We start from the raw sequence: 20674 nt of genomic DNA on the forward strand, positions 1-20674 counted from the left end.
TCATATTTCCTACAGTTTCAGAGGCCCTCTTGGGGAGTCAGGGTCTCCAGATGCCACTGCTAACACTAGGGGGAAACGTTCTTTAGAAATTTCCTTTTGGTACAAATGAGAGATTCGGTGGCTATGGCAGAACAGTGTTTGGTTGACAGAGTTAGGAAATGGTTCATTGAGCATGTTAGAGGAACCTGAAAGGCAGTGACATGGATAAGGGGGGTGAGCGAACCTGTTCCACTAATCTCTGAGAGCTCATGTGAGAACCAGCCTGAGGGAGGAACTAACGTGAGACAGCAGTGACTTGAGAGGACCAGTAGTCACAGGCTTCCTGGTGTGAACTTTATAAAAACAGCACCCTCAAGTCAACCCCCGCAGAAAAAAGAGGAATGAAAAAATCACCTTTTGGGGATGGTAAGCAGTAAGGTTTTAAGACTATGAGTAACAAAAACGTGTAGTGGGTAAGTTGAGGCAAGGAGAGAAAGGGGAGAGGAAGGAGCTGTTGGGTGCGTTTCAAAGCTGTGCTAAGGAATTCAGGTTAAATATAACCAAACTGTTGCAAGCATCAGAAATTTCTCCCGGCCCCAACCTCTGCCAATGGAATCTTACCAGGAGCCCAGTATATGAAACAGATCAAAGCAGAGAGATTCTGTTTTATCTTGCTAACTTTCAAGTTAATATTAGTAGAGCCATTTCCCCCCCCCCTTTTTTTTTTTTCAGGGAAGCTCTAGAACTGAGCATCCTCTTACCTTCAGGTATACGTTTTTAATTGCCGCCTCATTGAGCCCTCGCCACTGGTCCTCTTTGGCCTTGGCCTCCTTCAAATCCACGAAGTAACCAGTGACTGGAGTCCGCCCAGAGTGGACTGGAGGCTTCCACTGGAGAACCAGGGAGTCCTTCCTGACTTCACTACACTTGAGACTGTGTGGTGGTCCTGAGAGAGAGAGAAGCCAATGAGGAGAAATCAGAACATAGAAAACTCAAGTCTCCACACATTTAGAACTACTTGTAAGTCTTAAAGCTAATCTAACACTGGTGTTCTTTTTTCAAAATTTAGCATTCCCAAGAAAATAAGTATTCTGTGGTCATTTCCTGTCGTTTCCACACTGCTCTACATCAGCCCACCGAGTCCCTTTAAGGGTGGCAGGCAGGTAAGGCCACTCTGAGGTGCCTCTCAAAGGGTGGACCCAAAACTTCCCTTCAGGCCGTTCTCAGGCCTGCATTAGTCTTAAAGACCTTTTATTGAAACAGTTTGATTTAGCTGCAGATTCATATTTTTTAATTTTTATTTTTAGAGACAGGGTTTTGCCCTGTTACCCAGGCTGGAGTGCAGTGGTGTGATGGTAGCTCACTGTAACCTTGAGCTCCTGGGCTCAAGGGATCCTCTCACCTTAGCCTCCTGAGCAGCTGGACCTACAAGTGTGCACCACCACACCCGGCTAATTTTTTAAGTTTTTGTAGAGATAGGGTCTCGCTGTGTTGACCAGGCTGGTCTTGAACTCTTGGGTTCAAGTGGTCCTTCTGCCTCAGCCTCCCAAAGTGTTGGGATTACAGGTGGGAGCCATCACTTCTGGCCCCCCGTTTCAGACAATTTTTGAGTGACAGCCTAAAATTTCCCCTTAATGTCAAATAGTATAAAGAAAGCAGCTCTATCTGATGGCATATGAATATACGGAGTAATGGCTCTTTCAAAGGAAAAAGCATCGCTCCCAATCAGAGGGAAATCTTCCCCCTAAAGAGTATGTGCCGCCCGCAAATGGGTAAAAACAAATGATAGGTTATGGTTTACAAAATCCTTTTACCAAAGTAAATACAATCAATCCTATGGGCCTGCATCTGCACTAAATACTGCCAGGTACCTTACATTCATTTCTCTCTCTCTTCCTTAAGACAATTAACAGAAAGCTCAGCGAGGCCAAGTCAGCTGACAACCCTCTGCAGGGAGAAAGCCAGAATGTGGCCTGTATGAATGCTATTCACACTCTTGGCAAATCAGAACTACTAAGCGATTGCCTGTATCTTTGCATGACCACCAGCTGCTATGCAGGTGAAAAATTCATTTATTTTTTCCTTTCTTTTTTTTTGGTTTTTTAAATAATGACTGACATCTAGCCAACCAATCAAAATCACCTGAAGTGACTCACAGTAGCCTGAAAGCCAACCTGTAGAAGGACATACTCTGTTACGCCATGCTTTGGTGTTTTGTAATTGCTAGTTCAATATTTGTTTGACCCTTTACCTTGGTTTCATGGCCACAAATATGCGTCATGCTTGCCTTCCGATGTTTTGTATAAAGCTGTATTTAAATATTAATGCCAAATACCTCACACGAATGTGGCATGTTCTGTTTTGCGAAGGGCTTTTATAAACATGATCTTGTGTCACCCTTAGAACCCAGGGAGGCGTCTAGATTGGGAGCAGTATCCCTGCCTTACACACAAGGAACTATGCTCTGTCATTTCCTAGCAGCTATAGTCTAGGGACAAGCAGACCTAGTTTCCTACCCTAATTATGCTACTTGTTACCTCTGTCACCCTCTGGGCATCATTTAACCTGAGTGTCAGTTTTTTCATCTGTCAGACAGGATGACAAAACATTCTTACTGTTTTCTTCCGTAGGGGCTTTCTTGAAGTGAGACTTGCCTAACAGGACTCAGTAAGTCAAAGATGGGACTGAGAAGCCAAGATGTCAGGATGGTGGGGGGCTGCCCCCTTCATTTTTTCTCTAAGTTGAGAGTGCTTACCTGCAACCTTTTTTTGTCAATTGCATCACTTTTTTTTTTTTTTTTTTTTTTTTTTAAAGAGAGAGCCTCACTCTTATCCAGGCTGGAACACAGTGGTATGAACACAGCCTTGACCTCGTGAGCTCAAGCAATCCTCCTGCCTCAGCCTCCTGAGTAGCTGGGACTACAGGCGTGCACCATCATGCCCAGCTAATTAAAAAACATTTTGTAAGAGATGAGGCCTCACTATGTTGCCAAGCCTCGTCTTGAACCCCTGGGCCCAGGCAATCCCCCTGCCTCCTCAGCCTCCCCAAAAACTGGGATTACAGGAATGAGCCACCGCACCCAGCCAACGACATCACTTTCGATCAAAAAAAATTTCTACAGGCCTGCTTGGAATTTCTTAGTCTCTAGTCAATTGCATTTCACTTTACTCAGGAATTGCAAGAATCTGAAAACAGACCCACTTTTACGCAGGTGGCAGCAAGGACTTGAGAAATACCATCTGGCCTCAAGGAACTACAAGCAAAGAGCAAAGTGTTTCTCTCTCTCTATTTGCAGAAGTCGAGAGAGCACCTGAACTGCTCTTGAGTTTCTCTTGGAATCTTGTGATTCACACCTGACAGAGGAGTTCAGCAAAGGCAACGCGATGGTCTTCAAGGGCAAAGGGTTTCACACAGAGGAAGGGGGTGGCACCAGGGACATAAAATCACCCACCACATACATACCTCACTATTGCTAGTTTAAATCTTAATGGCTTAGTAAATTTGCATTCAATTTTTATTTTATTTCATTTTGTCTTGATAGCTCTGTAAGAGTTATAAGCAAGGTAAGTTCCCCCTCACCCCCATCCTCGCCCCACTTCCCACTTTCTTCCCTGCCCACCCAACCACTCCCTATGATGACCTCTGAAGGACAGTATTTGCCAGGTTCCAGGAACTTTCTTTTGGTTCAGAGTTTGGAAAACGTGTAGAGAGAAAGGGCTGGAAAAGTCAGTGCCGAGAGGCAAGCGGAGACAGGTCAGCCTTAAACCGTAGACAGGTGTATGAAATCTATCCGTGTGATATGATGAAGGGCTGAGAGGAGGGAGGAGAGCCCAAGAAGCCATGTAGCTTGGGTATGGAGGGATTGATTTTGGGGAGCTAATAAATGAGAACCTTCCCAGCAGCGTGACAATGTATGAGAACAAATAAGTGCAGGGAGACGTGTTTGAGACATTTTGCTGTGAGATATAAATTAGATGACCTTTAAGTGGCCTTTCAGAAGCAAAAGCAAAGATTGGAATTCCTTTTAAACATTCATTTGCACTCAATCCAGCTGCCTCTGTTAATCCTACTCCTCACACAGGCTGAGCGGTGAGGGCTCTAGGATTTACTTGGAACACAAGCACAAAGAATTTATACTCAGTTTTACATTGCTATCTATTATTTAATATTATCATTAAAATATTTTAGGTAAACACAAGGGGCCAAGAGAATTCTTTTCCCTTAAATGTTGACCATATAGTTCTTTGAATTTCGTTCCAGGTTGTAGGTTCTCTTGGAGGAAATTCTGAGGTGCAGTGTGGAAGCACGGTGTCTGTGGTTTACCTGGGACGGCGATGGTCCACTCTTCACACTTGAAGCATTCGCTTACTGCAGAGGGCGTGCCCAGCCCAGCCATGTTCATAGCTGCCACTTGGAACTGATACACCATGTTTTCCTTCAAGTTGCTAATCTGCAACATTGACAACATCACAGATAGTGAATGTTCCAGGTTTGTTTTTTTCTACTTGTTGAACATTTTATTTATTTACCTTCCATGTCAGACACATCTTAGGGTGACCATCAATGAGTCACACCACTTTTGTAATCTCCTGGGTGTGGATGAAACTGTGACCTCCTTGTAGCCTACAATAGAATGTGGCAAAGGGATTGGGAGATCAAGTCCTGTGATTGTGTCACCCCATATGGCAAAGGAGAAAAGATATTATAGATTAGGGTCCCTGATCAGCTGATTTGAGGTTAATCAAAAGGGAAATTGTCCTGGATGGGCCTGATGTCATCAGGTAAGAACTCTTACAATGGGGTTTGGGCCCCTCCTAAATAAAAACATGGTACCTCTGGCCTTGAGGAGGTAAATGTCACACTGAAAGCTGCCTACCCACTCACATTTGGAGAAAGGCAGCATCTAGGAGTGGAAGCGTCAGTCCTACAGCTGCAGGGAAGTGAATTCTGCCAACAACCGGAGTGGGCTTGGAAGAGGAACTCAATGTGAATGTGGCTCAGCAGACACCTGCATTGCAGCCCTGTGAGATCCTGAGCAGAGGACCCCGCGACACTGTGCCCAGAGCCCTGACTCAAGGACACTGATATAACAAATGTGGGTTGTTTTCAACCACCGAGTCTGTGGTAATTTGTTATGTGGCAATAGAAAGCTAAGGCATGTACAGGTGAAATTTAAACGAGTTCTAAGCTGGGAATCAAAATGCTCAAGTTATCATAATGTTTCTGCTCTTTACTGAGTAACCTAATATTTTTTGTGTCACTCAGTAGGAATTGGGTTGTTGAGGGTAAATATACATGATAAAATAATAAATGTTAAAACATTTGCAAAATAAAAGTGACAGAATATATTAGTGTGAAAAACATTTGTAGGAAGCAGCAAACTATAAAATATGTAAAATGTGACTGACAAGAGATGGAAAATACAGTAAGAAAAAAAAATAGACATTTTCTTTTTTTTTTTTTTTTTTTTTTGAGACGGAGTCTCGCTCTGTCACCCAGGCTGGAGTGCAGTGGCGCAATCTCGGCTCACTGCAAGCTCCGCCTCCCGGATTCACGCCATTCTCCTGCCTCAGCCTCCCGAGTAGCTGGGACTACAGGCGCCCGCCACCGGGCCCTGCTAATTTTTTCTATTTTTAGTAGAGACGGGGTTTCACCGTGGTCTCGATCTCCTGACCTTGTGATCTGCCCGCCTCGGCCTCCCAAAGTGCTGGGATGACAGGTGTGAGCCACTGCGCCCGGCCAGACATTTTCAACAGAATATCAGATGAAAAAGAACAGAGAGTTTGTAAACTGACAGAAAGTCAGAAGAAATTACACAGCACATGATGCAGAAAGACTCAAAAATGGGAAAGAGAGAAAAGTTGATTAACAGACATGGAAGATAGAGTGAGAACATCAAACATATGTTTAATTAGTTTTGGGAGAAGTGCAGAGAGAGAGAAAATGAGGGAGCAACAATATTTTGTGAGACAGAATTTTCTAGAAAGATCTTCCGAAAACTCTAACCCACAGATGAAAAATCCTCTTCCCCCTAAAATCCTGGGTAGATATATTTTTTAAAAACCCACATCTAGACCCATAGTATTTTAGGTATAGCACACCAAAGATAAAGTGAACATATCAAAAGCTGTCCAAGAAAAAAGGCAAATTACCCTCAAACAAGCAAGCAGATCAAGAGTTGAATGTCAGTGGCAACAATAGGCCAGAAGATGGTGGAATTACATCTTCAAAGCACTTAATTGAAAGCAAATAAAGTGGCAAATATATTGGTAAGTTGAATCTATAAAACAATAATAACATTGCTGTTTGGATTTTAAAAAGAATTAAAACATAGACACATGAAAACACAATAGCATGCGAGTTGGGAAAAAGGTAAAGGGGTAAAGTTTTTAAGGCCCTTCTGTTTCTGAGATAAGGGTAAAACAAATGAAATAACTTCAGACTTCAAGTTGCACAGTCACCAAAACCAAAGAAACTCAGAATCTATAACTTTTAAGGTAGTGTAGAAGGAAAAATTGAATAATTTTAAAAAATGAGTCAAAAATAATCAAAAAAGGACAGAAAATGAAACACAGAACAGGCCGGATGTGGTGGCTCACGCCTGTAATCCCAGCACTTTGGGAGGCTGAGGCGAGCAGATCACTTGAGGTCAGGAGTTTGAGACCAGCCTGGCCAACATGGTAAAACCCCGTTTCTTCTAAAAATACAAAAATTAGCCAGGCGTGATGGCACATGCGGTAATTCCAGCTACTCGGGAGGCTGAGGCATGAGAATTGCTTGAACCTAGGAGGTAGAGGTTGCAGTGAGTCAAGATCATGCCACTGCACTCCAGCCTCAGCACCAGAGCGAGACTGTCTCAAAAAAAAAAAGAGAAAGAAACAGAACAGAAAGGACAAATAGAAAGCACAAAATAAGATGATTAGATGTTTTTTTAAAAGTAATCAGTAATAGCAAACAAATGACAAAGACTGTCAGGGAGGAAAACACAAAATTTAACTCCGTGCTATTTTTAAGAGACACATGTAAAGCAGAAAGTTACAGAAAGAAAGTTAAAGGATGAGAAGTTACATGCCATGCAAACATCACCCCACCCCAAAACCCTAGTGTATCTATAGTAATAACAGGCAATATAGACTTTAAGGTAAAATGTATTAGTAGTGGTAAAGAATCACTTTGTATCCATTTAAAAATATCACTTCAAAATACATAAAGCAACATTTTAAATGAGTGAATTTTATGGTATGTGAATTATATCTTAATAAAGGGAAATCATCCTGCATTTTTTCCTTCCTGTACTATCCTTGTCGGATATCAGTATTAAATTAATTCTAGTCTCAGAATAATCTCACTCATGAACATAGAAGCAAAAATCCTAAACGATAATTGGCAAACAAGATCTAGGTGATAGAAACAGAGTATATATAGTCTCCAAATTGAATTTATTCCAGGAATGCAAGGTTGTTTTAACATTAGACAATTACAAGAATATACCAAATTAAAATAAAAGGGAAAAAATATATAATCTTCTCAATAGTCCCAAAAAATGTTTTTGATAATTTTAATTAACTGTTGGCAAACTGGGAATAGATGGAAACTTCCTTTAAGTGATAATAGATGTCTACAAAACACCTGTAACACACAACACGGTATTTAATGGTGAAATGTTGAAAAATTTCCCTTTAAGATAACTATCAAGCCTAGAATGACCAACATCACCACTTTAAAAAAGAAAAAAAAAAAAGAAAATTTGAGACGGTGTCTCGCTATGTTGCCCAGGCTGGTCTTGAACTCCTGGGTTGAAGCAATCCACTGCCTCAGGCTCCCAAAGTGCTAGGATTACAGGTGTGAGCCATCATGCCCCCAGCATCACGACTTTTATTCAATATTGTGCGAAAGTCGCTATGCAGAAAGTAAGGTAAGAAAATGAAGTGAAAGGTATAAAATTTGGAAATGAAGAAGTAAACTGCCACTATTTGCACATGATACGACTATACATAGAGAGACTCCAAGAGAACTTAAAGGTAACATTCAAATTATTTTAAAAATTTAACAAAAGACTATATATAGTAATTATATGTGAAATCAATATATAAAAGTTATATTTCTCTTTACTAGCAATAAAAACCGATACAAAAATATACTGGAAATATATCATCTCTATTAAAAAATAACAAATGATATACAAACCTCTGTAAAGAATCGTAAAACTTTAGTGAGAGGCTTGAAAGAAGACCAAAACAAATGAAGAAAAATAACATGTTCATGGATTAGAAGGTTCAATATTTTTAAAATGTCAATTATTCCTTAATTTATTTATAGATTCAATGCATCCTCAATCAGAATTCTAATGGGTTTAGTTGGGTTGAATGTAAGCTTTTTTTTATTGTTGCTTTCTTTTGTTTTGTCTTACTTCTTCTTCTTATTATTATTATTCTTTTTGGTAGAACTTGGGACCCTAATACTTAAATTTATATCAAGTGCAAAGGGCTAAGAGTAGCTCTGGAAAAAGAATAAACTGGGAGACCCTGATCTACCAATCATCAACTTTACTATAAAGTTATAATTTTTTTTTTTTTTTTTTTTTTTGAGACAGGGTCTCGCTCTGTCATCAAGGCTGGAGTGCAGTGGCATGATCTCGGCTCACTGCAACCTCCACCTCCCGGGTTCAAGTGATTCTCATGCCTCAGCCTCCTGAGTAAAATGTATAAAAGTAGCTGGGATTACGCATGAGAGCCACCACTCCTTGCTAATTTTTGTATTTTTAGTAGAGACAGGGTTTCTCCATGTTGGCCAGGCTGGTCTCAAACTCCTGACCTCAAGCGATCCACCCAGCTCAGCCTCCCAAAGTACTGGGACTACGAGTGTGAGCCACCATGCCCAGCCTATAAAGCTATAATATCCAAATCAGTGTGGTATTCACCCGCTGTTAGACAAACAGACCAGTTGAACAGCATGGGAAGTACAAACACAGACTCATGCATATAAGGAAATGATATATGATACAGATAGCCTGGCAGAATAGCAGGCAGATGGCAAACTTTTCAATAGATGATGCTGGGACAAATATGTCTCTGTGGGGGGGATTAATTTTGATGCTTAACTCACAGCATATACAAATATAAAGGTGAATTAATGACAGAAATGTAAGTGGCAAAATAGTATACCTTTTAGAATATAATCAACTATAGTATTTCCACAATCTTGGAATACAGCAGGCATTTCATCAAAAAGGCACAAAAATCACTAAGGACAAAGCAAATGTTAGTAAATCTGACTACAATGAATTTGATGTTAAAATTAAAGTCAGAGAAGATGTGTGCGACTTACAGAATGTAAGAAATCCTGCAAAGGATTTCTATTCATAACATGTAGAGAACTTTGCAAGTCAAGAAGAAGGTATCAGAAAAATGGGCAAAAACCTTGAACAGGCATAAAAGAGGATATTAAAATGGACTGTGTACATAGGAAAAGATGTTCAAACTCATTTGACACTCAGACTGTCAAAGCTGAAAATGTGTGACTAGACCAAGTGTTGGCACGGATGCAGAGCGGTGGGAATTCTCACACACTCTTCAGAAGACAGTATGGAATTATCCATTAAAGAGGAAGATAAACAGACCCCCCAACCCAGCCATTCGACATTTAAGTGATCACCTAGAGAAACTGGTGCACTTATGTACCAGCAGATAGATGTATACAAAAATGTTCATAGCTACGTTGCTTGATGTAGCTAAAAATGCAAAAATACCCCAATAGCAATAAGAATTGAATGAAAGACTATATTGTGATATGACCACATAATGGAATACCATACCACCCAGTAATGAAAAAGAATGAGTTATAGCCACATGCACTAACAGGGAAGAATCTTAAAAATACAATTTTGTATAAGCGCAGTGGCTGATGCTTGTAATCCCAGCATTTTGGGAGGCCGAGGTGGGCAGATCACTTGAGGCCAGGAGCGAAACTCCATCTCAAAAAAAAAAAAAATGCAATTTTGTTTTATGTATTCTCAGCATGTGTATGATATTTCATAAATTTCAAATGTTAAATTGAAAGAGCAAGGTGTTGAGTTGGGGCAAGTGTCATCCCTGGCCTCACCCTGCTCTGAACCCTCATGGCACGAGATTCTGTGAGTGTTAAGAGGTGGTAGCTTGGATGTAGCTGATGAAGCTCTAGAGAAGAAAGTCATCAGCTAAAGCAACAGTGAGACTGTTCTGGTTCCCTTATGTGACCTGAGCAGTGGAGGCCCCCATGTAGAGGAGAACACATGTGAGGCCACCCTTTGTGGCCATCAAGTGACTATAACAAGGGCCACTTCACAGGTGGTGAGCTGAGTCTGGCCAGCAAGCCCATATCCCTTCATCCTCTGTAATTTGGACATTGAAAGTTAAAAACCCAGCCGGCCACAGTGGTTCATGCCTGCAATCCCAGCACTTTGGGAGGCTGAGGTGAGTGGATCACTTGAGGCCAGGAGTTTGAGACCAGCCTGGCCAACATGGTGAAACCCTGTCTCTACTGAAAATAGAAAAATTAGCTGAGCATGGTGGCTTTCACTTGTAATCCCAGCATTTGGTAGGCTGAGGCAGGAGAATTGCTTGAACCTGGGAGGTGGAGGTTGCGGTGAGTTGAGATCATGCTCCTGCATTCCGGCTTGGGTGACAGAGCAAGACTCCATCTCAAAAAAAAAAAAAAAAAAAGAGAAAAAGGAAAAAAAAAAAAAAAAAGAAAAAGGAAAAAAAAAAAAGGAAAAGGAAAAAAAAAAAAGGAAAAGGAAAAAAAAAAAAGAAAGAAAGTTAAAAATCCAGAGTGTCATTAAATCCTGAGACTCTTTTTTTTTTTTTTTTCCCTCAACTTGAGGGCTTTGGAAGGATCCTGGGACTCTTGAGGCTAGTGGCATATTAATTGTAGATACTTCGTAAGTTTTGAAAAAAAATTAGTTTGTACAGTAAGCGCACATTTCATAGTAAATATTCTAGGAAATTATTATGCTTATGTGTATGAATCAGGAAATATAAATCCTGCCTGGTTAGCCAAACTACTTGTATTCACCACAGTATATTTTTCACAAAACTCATGCCACTGCAGACAGTGGACTCTGGAGAAATGACGTGAGTCTCTTACAAGGTGCTGGGTGTGTGCGTGCCTGGGCATGCAAGCATAGCGTCATACATAGGACACGCCACGCTACAGAAAGTCGTGTGCTTACCTTGTATGCTTCCTCACTGACAGCCTTGACATTGGCTTCTCTCCATTTTCCTGGTACCCCATCAATGACCTCGCGATAGTTCACATAATAGCCAGTAATTTCTGCCCCTCCAATCTTATCTGGTTGCTTCCATCCAAGAACCATTGAGTCACGAAAACTTTCAAGACAGGTGATATCATGGGGTGGAGATGGTGGTGCTGTGGCAATATGAATAGCTTGTGAGTAGGCAGAAATGCATTTATGATTCTATATATAAACATTTCCATTGATGCCACATATGAGGGCACTAGACCTTGCAGTATAAAACTAAAATGTGAGGCTGATCATTAACTTGACATTCGACTTGGTGTATGCAATGGACACAGTAAAAAGTACACTACAATCATTATTCCAAAGATAAAATGAACCTGTCCTAGCAAAATGGTACAATACCCTGAAAGAAAATGATTCTTTTCCTCATAAGTAGAAATATTTTTCCCAAGGTTTAATTTTTGTTTCTTTATGTGGTTTAGTTTTATTTGTTCCCTGAGGAAAATGGAATGTACATATCAATTTCTGCTGCAATTTGCTTATTCAGAATTTCCATATATGTGTGTATATATATAATATACACACACATACCTTTTTTTTTTTTGAGATGGGGTTTCACTCTTGTCACCCAGGCTGGGGTGCAATGGCACCATCTTGGCTCACTGCAACTTCCATCTCCCGGGTTCAAGCGATTCTCCTGCCTCAGCCTCCCGAGTAGCTGGGATTATAGGTGTGCACCACCATGCCCGGCTAATTTTTGTATTATTAGTAGAGGCAGGGTTTCACCATGTTGGCTAGGCTGGTCTCAAACTCCTGACCTTAGGTGATCCACCCACCTCAGCCTCCCAAAGTGCTGGGATTACAGGCGTGAGCCATCACACCTGGCCCAGAATTTCCATATATTTCTCAAATGATTAGCATTTCACCATTCAGGCACGCTTACCCTTGTGAGACCTTACAACTACACAGCTCTGTCTGCACACAAGAAAAATTGACTTTAGAGCTCAGCTAAATGACACCTTTGGAAAACATTTAAAAAAAACAGGCACAATCTGCTATGTGACTTTCTCTTAGTGTGTAATACTTTTGTCACATTATTTTTAATCTGATGTTGGAGTATTTTTCATGTGGTACAATGCTATACAGCTGTCACCATGTTTATCAGTGCTTAGCTAGAAAAATATTTGGAGGATATTTCAAAAGTCCTCCTTCATTTATGTGGCTTTGCTGATCAGCTCTTCACTCAACTACTGAAATTACAGTTTCTGTGAAGAGAGGGGGTGAAGTGGTGGAAAGAAATCCATCTAGAAATGCAATAACATCAAAGAGAATTTTCTGAATATTTATTTGGATTACAGGAGATAAAGGAACTATCTCATTCTTATCCAAAAAGAGTATCAGAAGAAAGAAGGCTTTTAAAATAAAATACATTTATCTCATCTCCACTTACCAGCCTCCTTCTATTCTTTACATTTAAAAAAAGCTTTCTCTCTCTCCCTCTATTTCAGAGCACTGTTGAATATGTGCTCTCAAATGAATATCTCCTCTCGAGTTGAGGGACAAAGAAAGGTGTCATAAAATAGAGGAGGTTATAGAAGTTGGGGTGGGGTAGAAAAAAGAAATGGATGAGAAGCATTTAAAAATTTATCACCACATGCTCATCAGTTCATTTTTATTTGATAGGAAAAACAATGTCTTCTAGGATATATTAGTCACAGGTACCAAATATCCTAATCAGATCATTCTTAGCCTACTGATAGATTGTCTTCAATAAATCACTTCTGGGAATGAGGATCATATATCAAACAGTATAGCTATATGTGATTATAATTTTAACTTTTAAACTTTTCATGGTCACTCAAAGATATATTTATAGCTATGTTTTTCTTTTCTTTTTTCATTTCAATAGGTAGTAAGTAGCTATTTAAATTATTATTATTTTAGAATTTTTAACTCTTTTTATATACTTTTTTACTTAAAAAATTAATTTTCCAGTGTCGATTTTTCTTGCAAACTATTTAAGTTAAATGTGAATAACCGCTTAATAATCTGAGGATGAGCAAGAAGGTAACAACTATGACCCTGGTACGATGTCACCTTCTTTGTGAGATCTTTCTCCTCTACGTGTTCAAACATGACTATTTCAAAGGACCTCACACAGGCTAGCAGTACCAAGAACTTCCTGCTCTCGTATCTCATTCTCTTAGCAAAATGAGGCCAGAGGTGTATCTGCCTGACAAACCAAGAAAGGCTCTATAACCAAACCACTGGAAACATTCTAGCATCATTAAGCACCCAAAATGATGTGTAAAAGCCAAACCCATAGACAATTACTTTTCCCCGTCATCAGATGAAAGTACGCATTTCAGATGGCTAGCTGAAAACACATACAATAAGAATGGACACTGATGAAAGCAAACATGGATGAAGGATGTGATATAGACGATGAGAGGTGAGGACATTGATGGAGACGGATGGAACAGCTTCACTTTCTCAACTCTCACCTCTGTCTGTCTTCTTTTTCAGGGGGTCAGACTTACTTTTCCCCTGAGGAGCCGCTTTCTGTGGTGGTGGGGTAAGCTCTTCCTGAACTGTTTCACTTACTTTACTCACTTCTGTTTGGCCCAGGTTTTGAGAGCTACTGGGTAGTGAAGGTTTGTTAGGTTTGCTACCAAGCAAAGCATCTTTCTGGAAGATTGGCGGGGAGGCTTCATGCACGCACCCCCTGGAGGCGGTTAGTCCACCAGGCTCATCGCTCAGTGCGGGACACACATCTGGAGACACTCCTCCCCCTACAATTGCCAGACAACAGAAACGCATTGAGCCCGGACAGAGTATCAGTTGCTCTTACGGGATAGAACAAAGAAAAAAAACATTAGGACCACAAGCAGAACAAAAACAATCTTGGCTTAAAGAAAATTGCTAGCATTTGCAAGAAATATGAAAGACTACATTTCACAGAATGTACACCAAAGAACATTTCAACTTCTCCATATTCCGGGAAAAGAAGAAATGAGAACAAAAAAGCCACAGATAGAATAGGAACCATTTCAATTTGCACAACCCAAAGGGTTTTTAGTATATATAAGGAAAAGCAAATCTTAGACATTTCTTGAGAGATATAAGCCCTATTATTCAACAGAATGCAAAAAGGACGATAAAGTGCACAAGAGACATAACATTAAAGATCGTGATTTTATAACACTTCGAATTATGTGCAGTACTACAGTAGTAATGGTCTGTACCTCCCAACCTCAAAGAGATATGTTTACAATGGTTCACATTATAAGGAATCTTCCTTCCTTTTCTTTCTTCTTTTTCTTCTTCTTTTTTTTTTTTTTTTTGATGGAGTCTCACTCTGTCCCCCAGGCTGGAGTGCACTGGCACAATCTCGGCTCACTGCAACCTCCACCTTCTGGGTTCAAGCAATTCTCGTGCCTCAGCCTCCTAAGTAGCTAGGATTATAGGCATGCACCACCATACCTGGCTAATTTTTGTATTTTCAGTAGAGACAGGGTTTCACTATGTTGGCCAGGTTGGTCTCAAACTCCTGACCTTAGGTGATCCACCCACCTCAGCCTCCCAAAATGCTGGGATTACAGGCGTGAGCCACTGTGCCTGACTCCTATGTTATAAGGAATATGAAAAAGTAATATGAGATGCTAACTGAAGACAATCAATATTAAATCATCTTTTTAAAAAACATGTGTTACTATACAAACATTTTATTTTATTTATGTATTTATTTCAGACACAGGATCTTGCTTTGTTGTCCAGGGTGGGGTGCAGTGGTGAGATCATAGTTCACTGCTGCCTTGAACTCTGGGACTCAAGTGATCCAACTGCCTCAGCCTTCTGAATAGCTGGGACTACAGACATGCACCATCATGCCTGGCTAATTTATTTTTATTTTTATTTTTAGAAATGGGATCTCACTATGTTGCCCAGGCTGGTCTCAAACTCCTGGACTCAAGCGGTCTGCCTGCCTCTTCCTCCCAAAGTGCTGGGATTACAGGTGTAAGCCCCTGTGCTCACCCACAAATATTATTTCCATTGTTTCTAATCAGCTGGGTCCCTTTTCTACTTTATCCAAGATTGGGAGGTACATCACATACACACATATGATTACTTTATTACTCGCTTTATTCCGTTGGTTACTTTGCAAGCAGAGATGAAACGTACGATTAAGCAATTCCATGTGCCTTGCATGAATTTCAGAGGGGTTTATAAGAAGCATGTTAATGTTCTGTTAGCAAAAACAAGCCAGGCTCTGGCATAGACCAAATGGCTTTTAGGGACAAGATGATCTGTGTTATGGGTGATGTACCACTTCATGGAATTGGGATGGCCCTTCGCAGTCCCAGGATGAGCACGAAGTTAGAATGGAGTTTCACACAATGGGAAATATCTGAGGAAACTGGGGCTCGTGAAGATGAAAAGGCTACGGATGCACAGAATCTGGATAAGTGATGAAGGTCTGTGAAATGACAGCTATGGAAGGTTAGACATCACTTAGAGTCAGAGAAAATGATCATCTAAGGATGCAATCATCCAGCAATATTGGAAGCTAAGTAATTTCTGGAGATGATAGTATCTTCTTTTCTAACATAGAAAAATCAATTTTTCCCCCATACAGTTATGCGTAAGGAACTTACCAATAGCAGCTTTGACTTCAATAGCTTCTGAATCCTGGGAATATTCACTAAGTCCAGCTGCATTGACTGCTCTGACCCGGAAAATATAACTCTGACCAGTCACCAATCCATGACAAGTAAATCTAAAAGGAAAAAAGTTTTAAAATATTTTCCTAGGAGGAAGATTAGGGAAGATGATTGTTAGCTTAATAGAGTGGATGTGGCTTTATGAAAACAATTCTTTTTTTTTTTTTTTTGTAATTTGTTTTAAATAGAAATGGGGTCTTGCTGTGTTGCCCAGGCTGGTCTTGAACTCCTGGCCTCAAGCCATCCTCCCTCCCACCTCAGCCTCCTAAAGTGCTGGGATTACAGTTGTAAGCAGCATGCCCAGCTAATAATTCATTCTTTTAAAGAAAGAAAAAGATGTAGAAAGATTCAGGTAATGTATATACTTTAGACAAGAAGGTAACTAAGGCACTTTTCTAAACCCAACCTGTCAAAAAATGAGGAGCCCTGGTCTTCACTGAATGCTCACCAGTAAAATAGGGATAATGATGCTTACATGGTAATTTCCATGTAGAGGTTAGTTATAAAGTATATAAAGTACCTATTATAGGGCCTGGCATATATGAGGCACTTAAGAAATAATAATTAGTATTAATATTATTATTTTTAATAATAATTTTAGAGTATAACTCATATATATATATATCTTTTTTTTTTTTTGAGATGGAGTCTCACTCTGTTGTCCAGGCTGGAGTGCAGTGGTGCAATCTCAGGTCACTGCAACCTCCGCCTCTTAGGTTCAAGCAATTCTCTGCCTCAGTCTGAGAAGCTGGGTAGCTGACTCTGAGTAGCTGGGACTACAGGTGCCCACCACCACATCTGGTTAATTTTTTTGTATTTTTACTAGAGATGGGATTTCACCATCTTGGCCAGGCTGGTCTTGAACTCCTGACCTCGTGATCCACCTGCCTCGGCCTCCCAAAGTGCTGGGATTACAGGCAAGAGCCCCCAAGCCCAGCCAACTCATATGTATTTTTTAACTTTTATTTTAGGCTCAGGGATACATGTGAAGGTTTGTTATATTGGTAAACTCGTGTCACAGGGGTTTGTTGACAGATTATTTCATCACCCAGGTATTAAGCCTAATACCCAATTAATAATATGATTAATGACTATTTCAGGTACATAACTATGGCTGTAAGGCATTGGTAGCTCCTTGTCATAGAGGCCTAGTCACTGTCTCCCTGCATGCCAAGGAACGTACTTACTTGGGAAATTACTATAGAATCTGAAGACAAGGTGAACAATGGATTCTAGAATTACCATTTAGATATGAAGACCCAATAATGAGGCATGAATCCATGGGCAGCTTCATCCGTAAAACAGCCTCACTCTTTTCATAGCTATTATGGCTATAAATAGCTGTTTTATGAATCACTGTAACATTTGAATCCATCCTAAGGACTGCAGCCAGAGGAAATAACAGGTCTGCTAACAAATCTGAGTATTAGCATGTTCAAGTATTTAACCAAGGAGCCACAATCTAGGCCAGTCCTTTAGTCCTTAGAGTCAGCTTGCTTCAGCAAATATTTATTGAGGTCTCGGTGTTCCAGACACTGAGCTAGGTACTGTGGACAAAAGATGAACAAAAAATGGTGCCTGCCCTCCAACAGCTCCTGCCTACACAACACCAGCATTTCTAAATAGTCCCAGGAAAATGCTGGATAACTCCGAGGAAAAATGAAATGCACCAATAGGCTAAAAGAATCTCTTACAAAACATATTGCCTTCCCTAATTAATCTGTTTACCTCTATTATCTCACGTTCTGCAAAACCAACTCATTCTATGGGGGTCCTCGGACTGAGAAGCGGTCCAAGCCAGAAGGTGCCGAACAAGGTCTATCTGACAATTTCTGGGAGGGCGGCATCCCCCTCTCAGATTGGTCTCTGGTCTGGGTGCAGACCAGAATTCACCACCAATGTGCAAAGCTGATTGATAAAACAGTTGAAAGCAAGAATAAAAACAAGCCTCCCCCCATTAGAAACAGATACAAAGAGGCAGCAAATTATTCTGAATGTCTTTGTTTTGGTGTTACTATGTCTACTTAGCACTGGGTTTAATCATGTTGATGTCCAGAATTTGTAAAATGTTGATACTTTTTTCTCTTCATTTAAAATTCCTGGGTAATTTATGTTAAGTAGAGCATATTAGATCCTCAGACTCTAATATCACAGTGCATATTAGATATAAAATCAGAGGCGTAAAAAAGGAAGAAGCAGCAAAAGCACTATGAAACGAACTCTTAAAATAGTTGGCATTATGTGTTGCTAAGTGTTTAACATCACAAGTAAACCTTTTTAAAAAAGATGTATTGCATCTAATATGATCAATTTTAAATTCATTTAAATATCTAAAGTGTAATTGTTTTGCTTTGCTTTTTTGTTTTTTGAGACAGGGTCTTGCTCTGTTGCCCAGGCTAGCGTACAGTGGTGTGATCATAGCTCACTGCAGCCTTGACCTCCTAGGCTCAAGCAATTCTCCCACTTCAACCTCTTGAGTAGCTGGGACTATAGCACACCACCATGCTGGGCTGATTTTTGTACTTTTTGTAGAGGCAGGTTTTCGCCAGGTTGCTCAGGCTGGTCTCAAACTCCTGGGTTCGATCAGGTCTCAAACTCCTGGGCTCAAGCAGTCAGCCACCTTGGCCTCCCAAAGTGTTGAGATTAGAGGCATGGGCCACTACATCCAGCCTTGTTCTGTTTTGTTTTTTAGAGATGGGGTCTCCCTATGTTGCCCAGGCTGGCAGTGGCTATTTATAGGCCTGGTCGTTGTATACTACAGCTTCGAACTCAAGCTGTAGTTGAACTCAAGCTCAAGGGACCCTCCCACCTCAGCCTCTTGAGTAGCTGGGACTACAGGCCTGCCACTGCATTGGTTTATTTAAAGTATAATGTTTTCTTGTGTTTTTGTTTGTTTGTTTGTAGAGGCAGGGTCTCATTATGTTGGCCAGGTTGGTCTTGAACTTCTGGTTTCAAGCAATCTTCCCACCTCGGCCTCCCAAAGTGCTAGGATTACAGGTGTAAGCCACCACTTCCAGCCAAAAAGTGTAATGTTTTTTAAAAAAAAAAATCTCCTTCACTGGATGTCTGCGTGCTGTGTGTGTCTGTGGCAGCTCCAGAGACATATGGTTGTCTATGGTTGCCCACCCTGCACGCCCGGTTGAGTTACCGTGAGCCCTTCACGGGGTTGTTGTTACAGGGCTCCCACTTGCCAGAGCCAGCAACGCTCGCCTCTATGTAGTACCCAACCAGCTCTTTGGCATCTGCGGACTCCTCCCATGAAACTACCACCGAGGTGTCTGTGTTTCTACTCGGGATGATTTTGCCAGGAGCCTTGGGGATATCTGAGAAAGAGGAACATGGTGATCAAACTCAGGTGGTTTTAAAAATTCTTCCTTATTATCTATGCACAAACACACACCTAGGTATTTTACATACTGCATCATGTCAAAGGGACAGCTGCTTTATTTTATGATTTTCTTTTTTTTTTTTTTTTTTTTGAGACTGAGTCGCGCGCTCTGTCGCCCAGGCTGGAGAGCAGTGGTGGGATCTTGGCTCACTGCAGCCCCCGCCTCCTGGGTTCAGGTAATTTTCCCACCTCAGCCTCCTGAATAGCTGGAATTACCAGGCATGCGCCACAACGCCTGGCTAACTTTTGTATTTTTGGTAGAGACAGGGTTTCACCATGTTGGCCAGGCTGGTCTCAAACTCTTGGACTCAGGTGATCCGCCTGCCTCAGCCTCCCAAAGTGCTCAGATTACAGGCATGAGCCAACGTGCCTGGCCTACATGGTATTTTTTAAAGCAAAAAATTTAAAAACAGTTAGGGAGTATGGATAAACTAAATGTCCATGAACTTCAGAAAAAACACATTATCAATATTGTTGAAACTCCCAAAGAAGTTTACTTTTCATAAACAAAAACAATGAATTTTTGTTTAATGCATAGGTTAAGTATAGCCATCAAGTAAATTTATAATATGAAAGAAGTATGTCACCATTTTTACTCCTGGCCAAATACACATATACTAGTTAGATTCTTGCTTTGAAATTTTCTCTTGAAGGAAAAGAAGTTTACAGTTGCTTACCAAGTTTGTCCCCTACCACAGTCACCTCCGTCGCATCCGAGGGCTCGCCAACGCCTGCAGAATTAGAACAGCGCACGCGGAAACAGTAGGATTTCCCCTCGGCCAGGTCAAACAGAGCAAAGCGGGGAGACTTCACAGGGAGCTCCGTGTTCACTCGCTGCCAGTTTTCTGTTCCTGCCTCACACTGCAGCAAGAACAGGGAAACTCATTGAAAGCACAGCAAGCCCAAGCGAGAATCCAGGCCAGGCATCTCCAAGTTTCATTTATCTACAACAAACTACTCCTTGTAATGCAAGCTGGACTGGAGGAGAGATTCGGAGGAAATAGGGGATGAGGCATCTAAAGTTTGTAGGATTCTCTAAATCAAACATGGCTTTTGATATGGTTTGGCTGTGTCCCTGCCCAAATCTCATCTAGAATTGTAGCTCCCGTAATTCCCATGTGTGTGGGAGGGACCTGGTGGGAGATAATTGAATCATGGGGGGCGGTTTCCCCCATACTGTTCTCGTGGTAGTGAATAAGTCTCACGAGAGCTGATGGTTTTAAAAGGAGAAACCTCTTTCACTTGGTTCTTATTCTGTCTCTTCCCTGCCACCATGTAAGACACACGTTTCGCCTTCCACCATGATTGTGAGGCCTCCCCAGTCACATGGAACTGTGAGTCCATTCA

General features: G+C 40.9%; 1 protein-coding gene across 8 annotated transcripts in view; it reads right to left on the minus strand.

The window, feature by feature from the left end:
* MYOM1 (myomesin 1) overlaps positions 1-20674 on the minus strand; it is a 177513-nt gene that overhangs the window by 45247 nt on the left and 111592 nt on the right. For 5 of the 8 annotated variants that reach the window (XR_013408196.1, XM_015121625.3, XM_077974888.1 and 2 more), the window contains 6 exons: positions 20005-20188; positions 19088-19262; positions 15874-15995; positions 11189-11385; positions 4303-4429; positions 741-925 (listed from right to left, as the gene is read on the minus strand). Coding sequence is in view for 7 of the 8 variants with exons in the window: in XM_015121625.3 (XP_014977111.3) it covers positions 741-925; positions 4303-4429; positions 11189-11385; positions 15874-15995; positions 19088-19262; positions 20005-20188 (990 nt within the window). In the remaining variant the exon portion in view is untranslated. Of the gene's footprint in view, positions 1-740; positions 926-4302; positions 4430-11188; positions 11386-13722; positions 14011-15873; positions 15996-19087; positions 19263-20004; positions 20189-20674 lie in introns of all 8 variants that reach the window. The other 3 variants (XM_015121623.3, XM_077974885.1, XM_002808158.4) reach the window with 1 other exon arrangement.

Source organism: Macaca mulatta, chromosome 18 (genome assembly GCF_049350105.2).
Source record: "Macaca mulatta isolate MMU2019108-1 chromosome 18, T2T-MMU8v2.0, whole genome shotgun sequence".
In the NCBI taxonomy this organism is placed as follows: Eukaryota; Metazoa; Chordata; class Mammalia; order Primates; family Cercopithecidae; genus Macaca; species Macaca mulatta.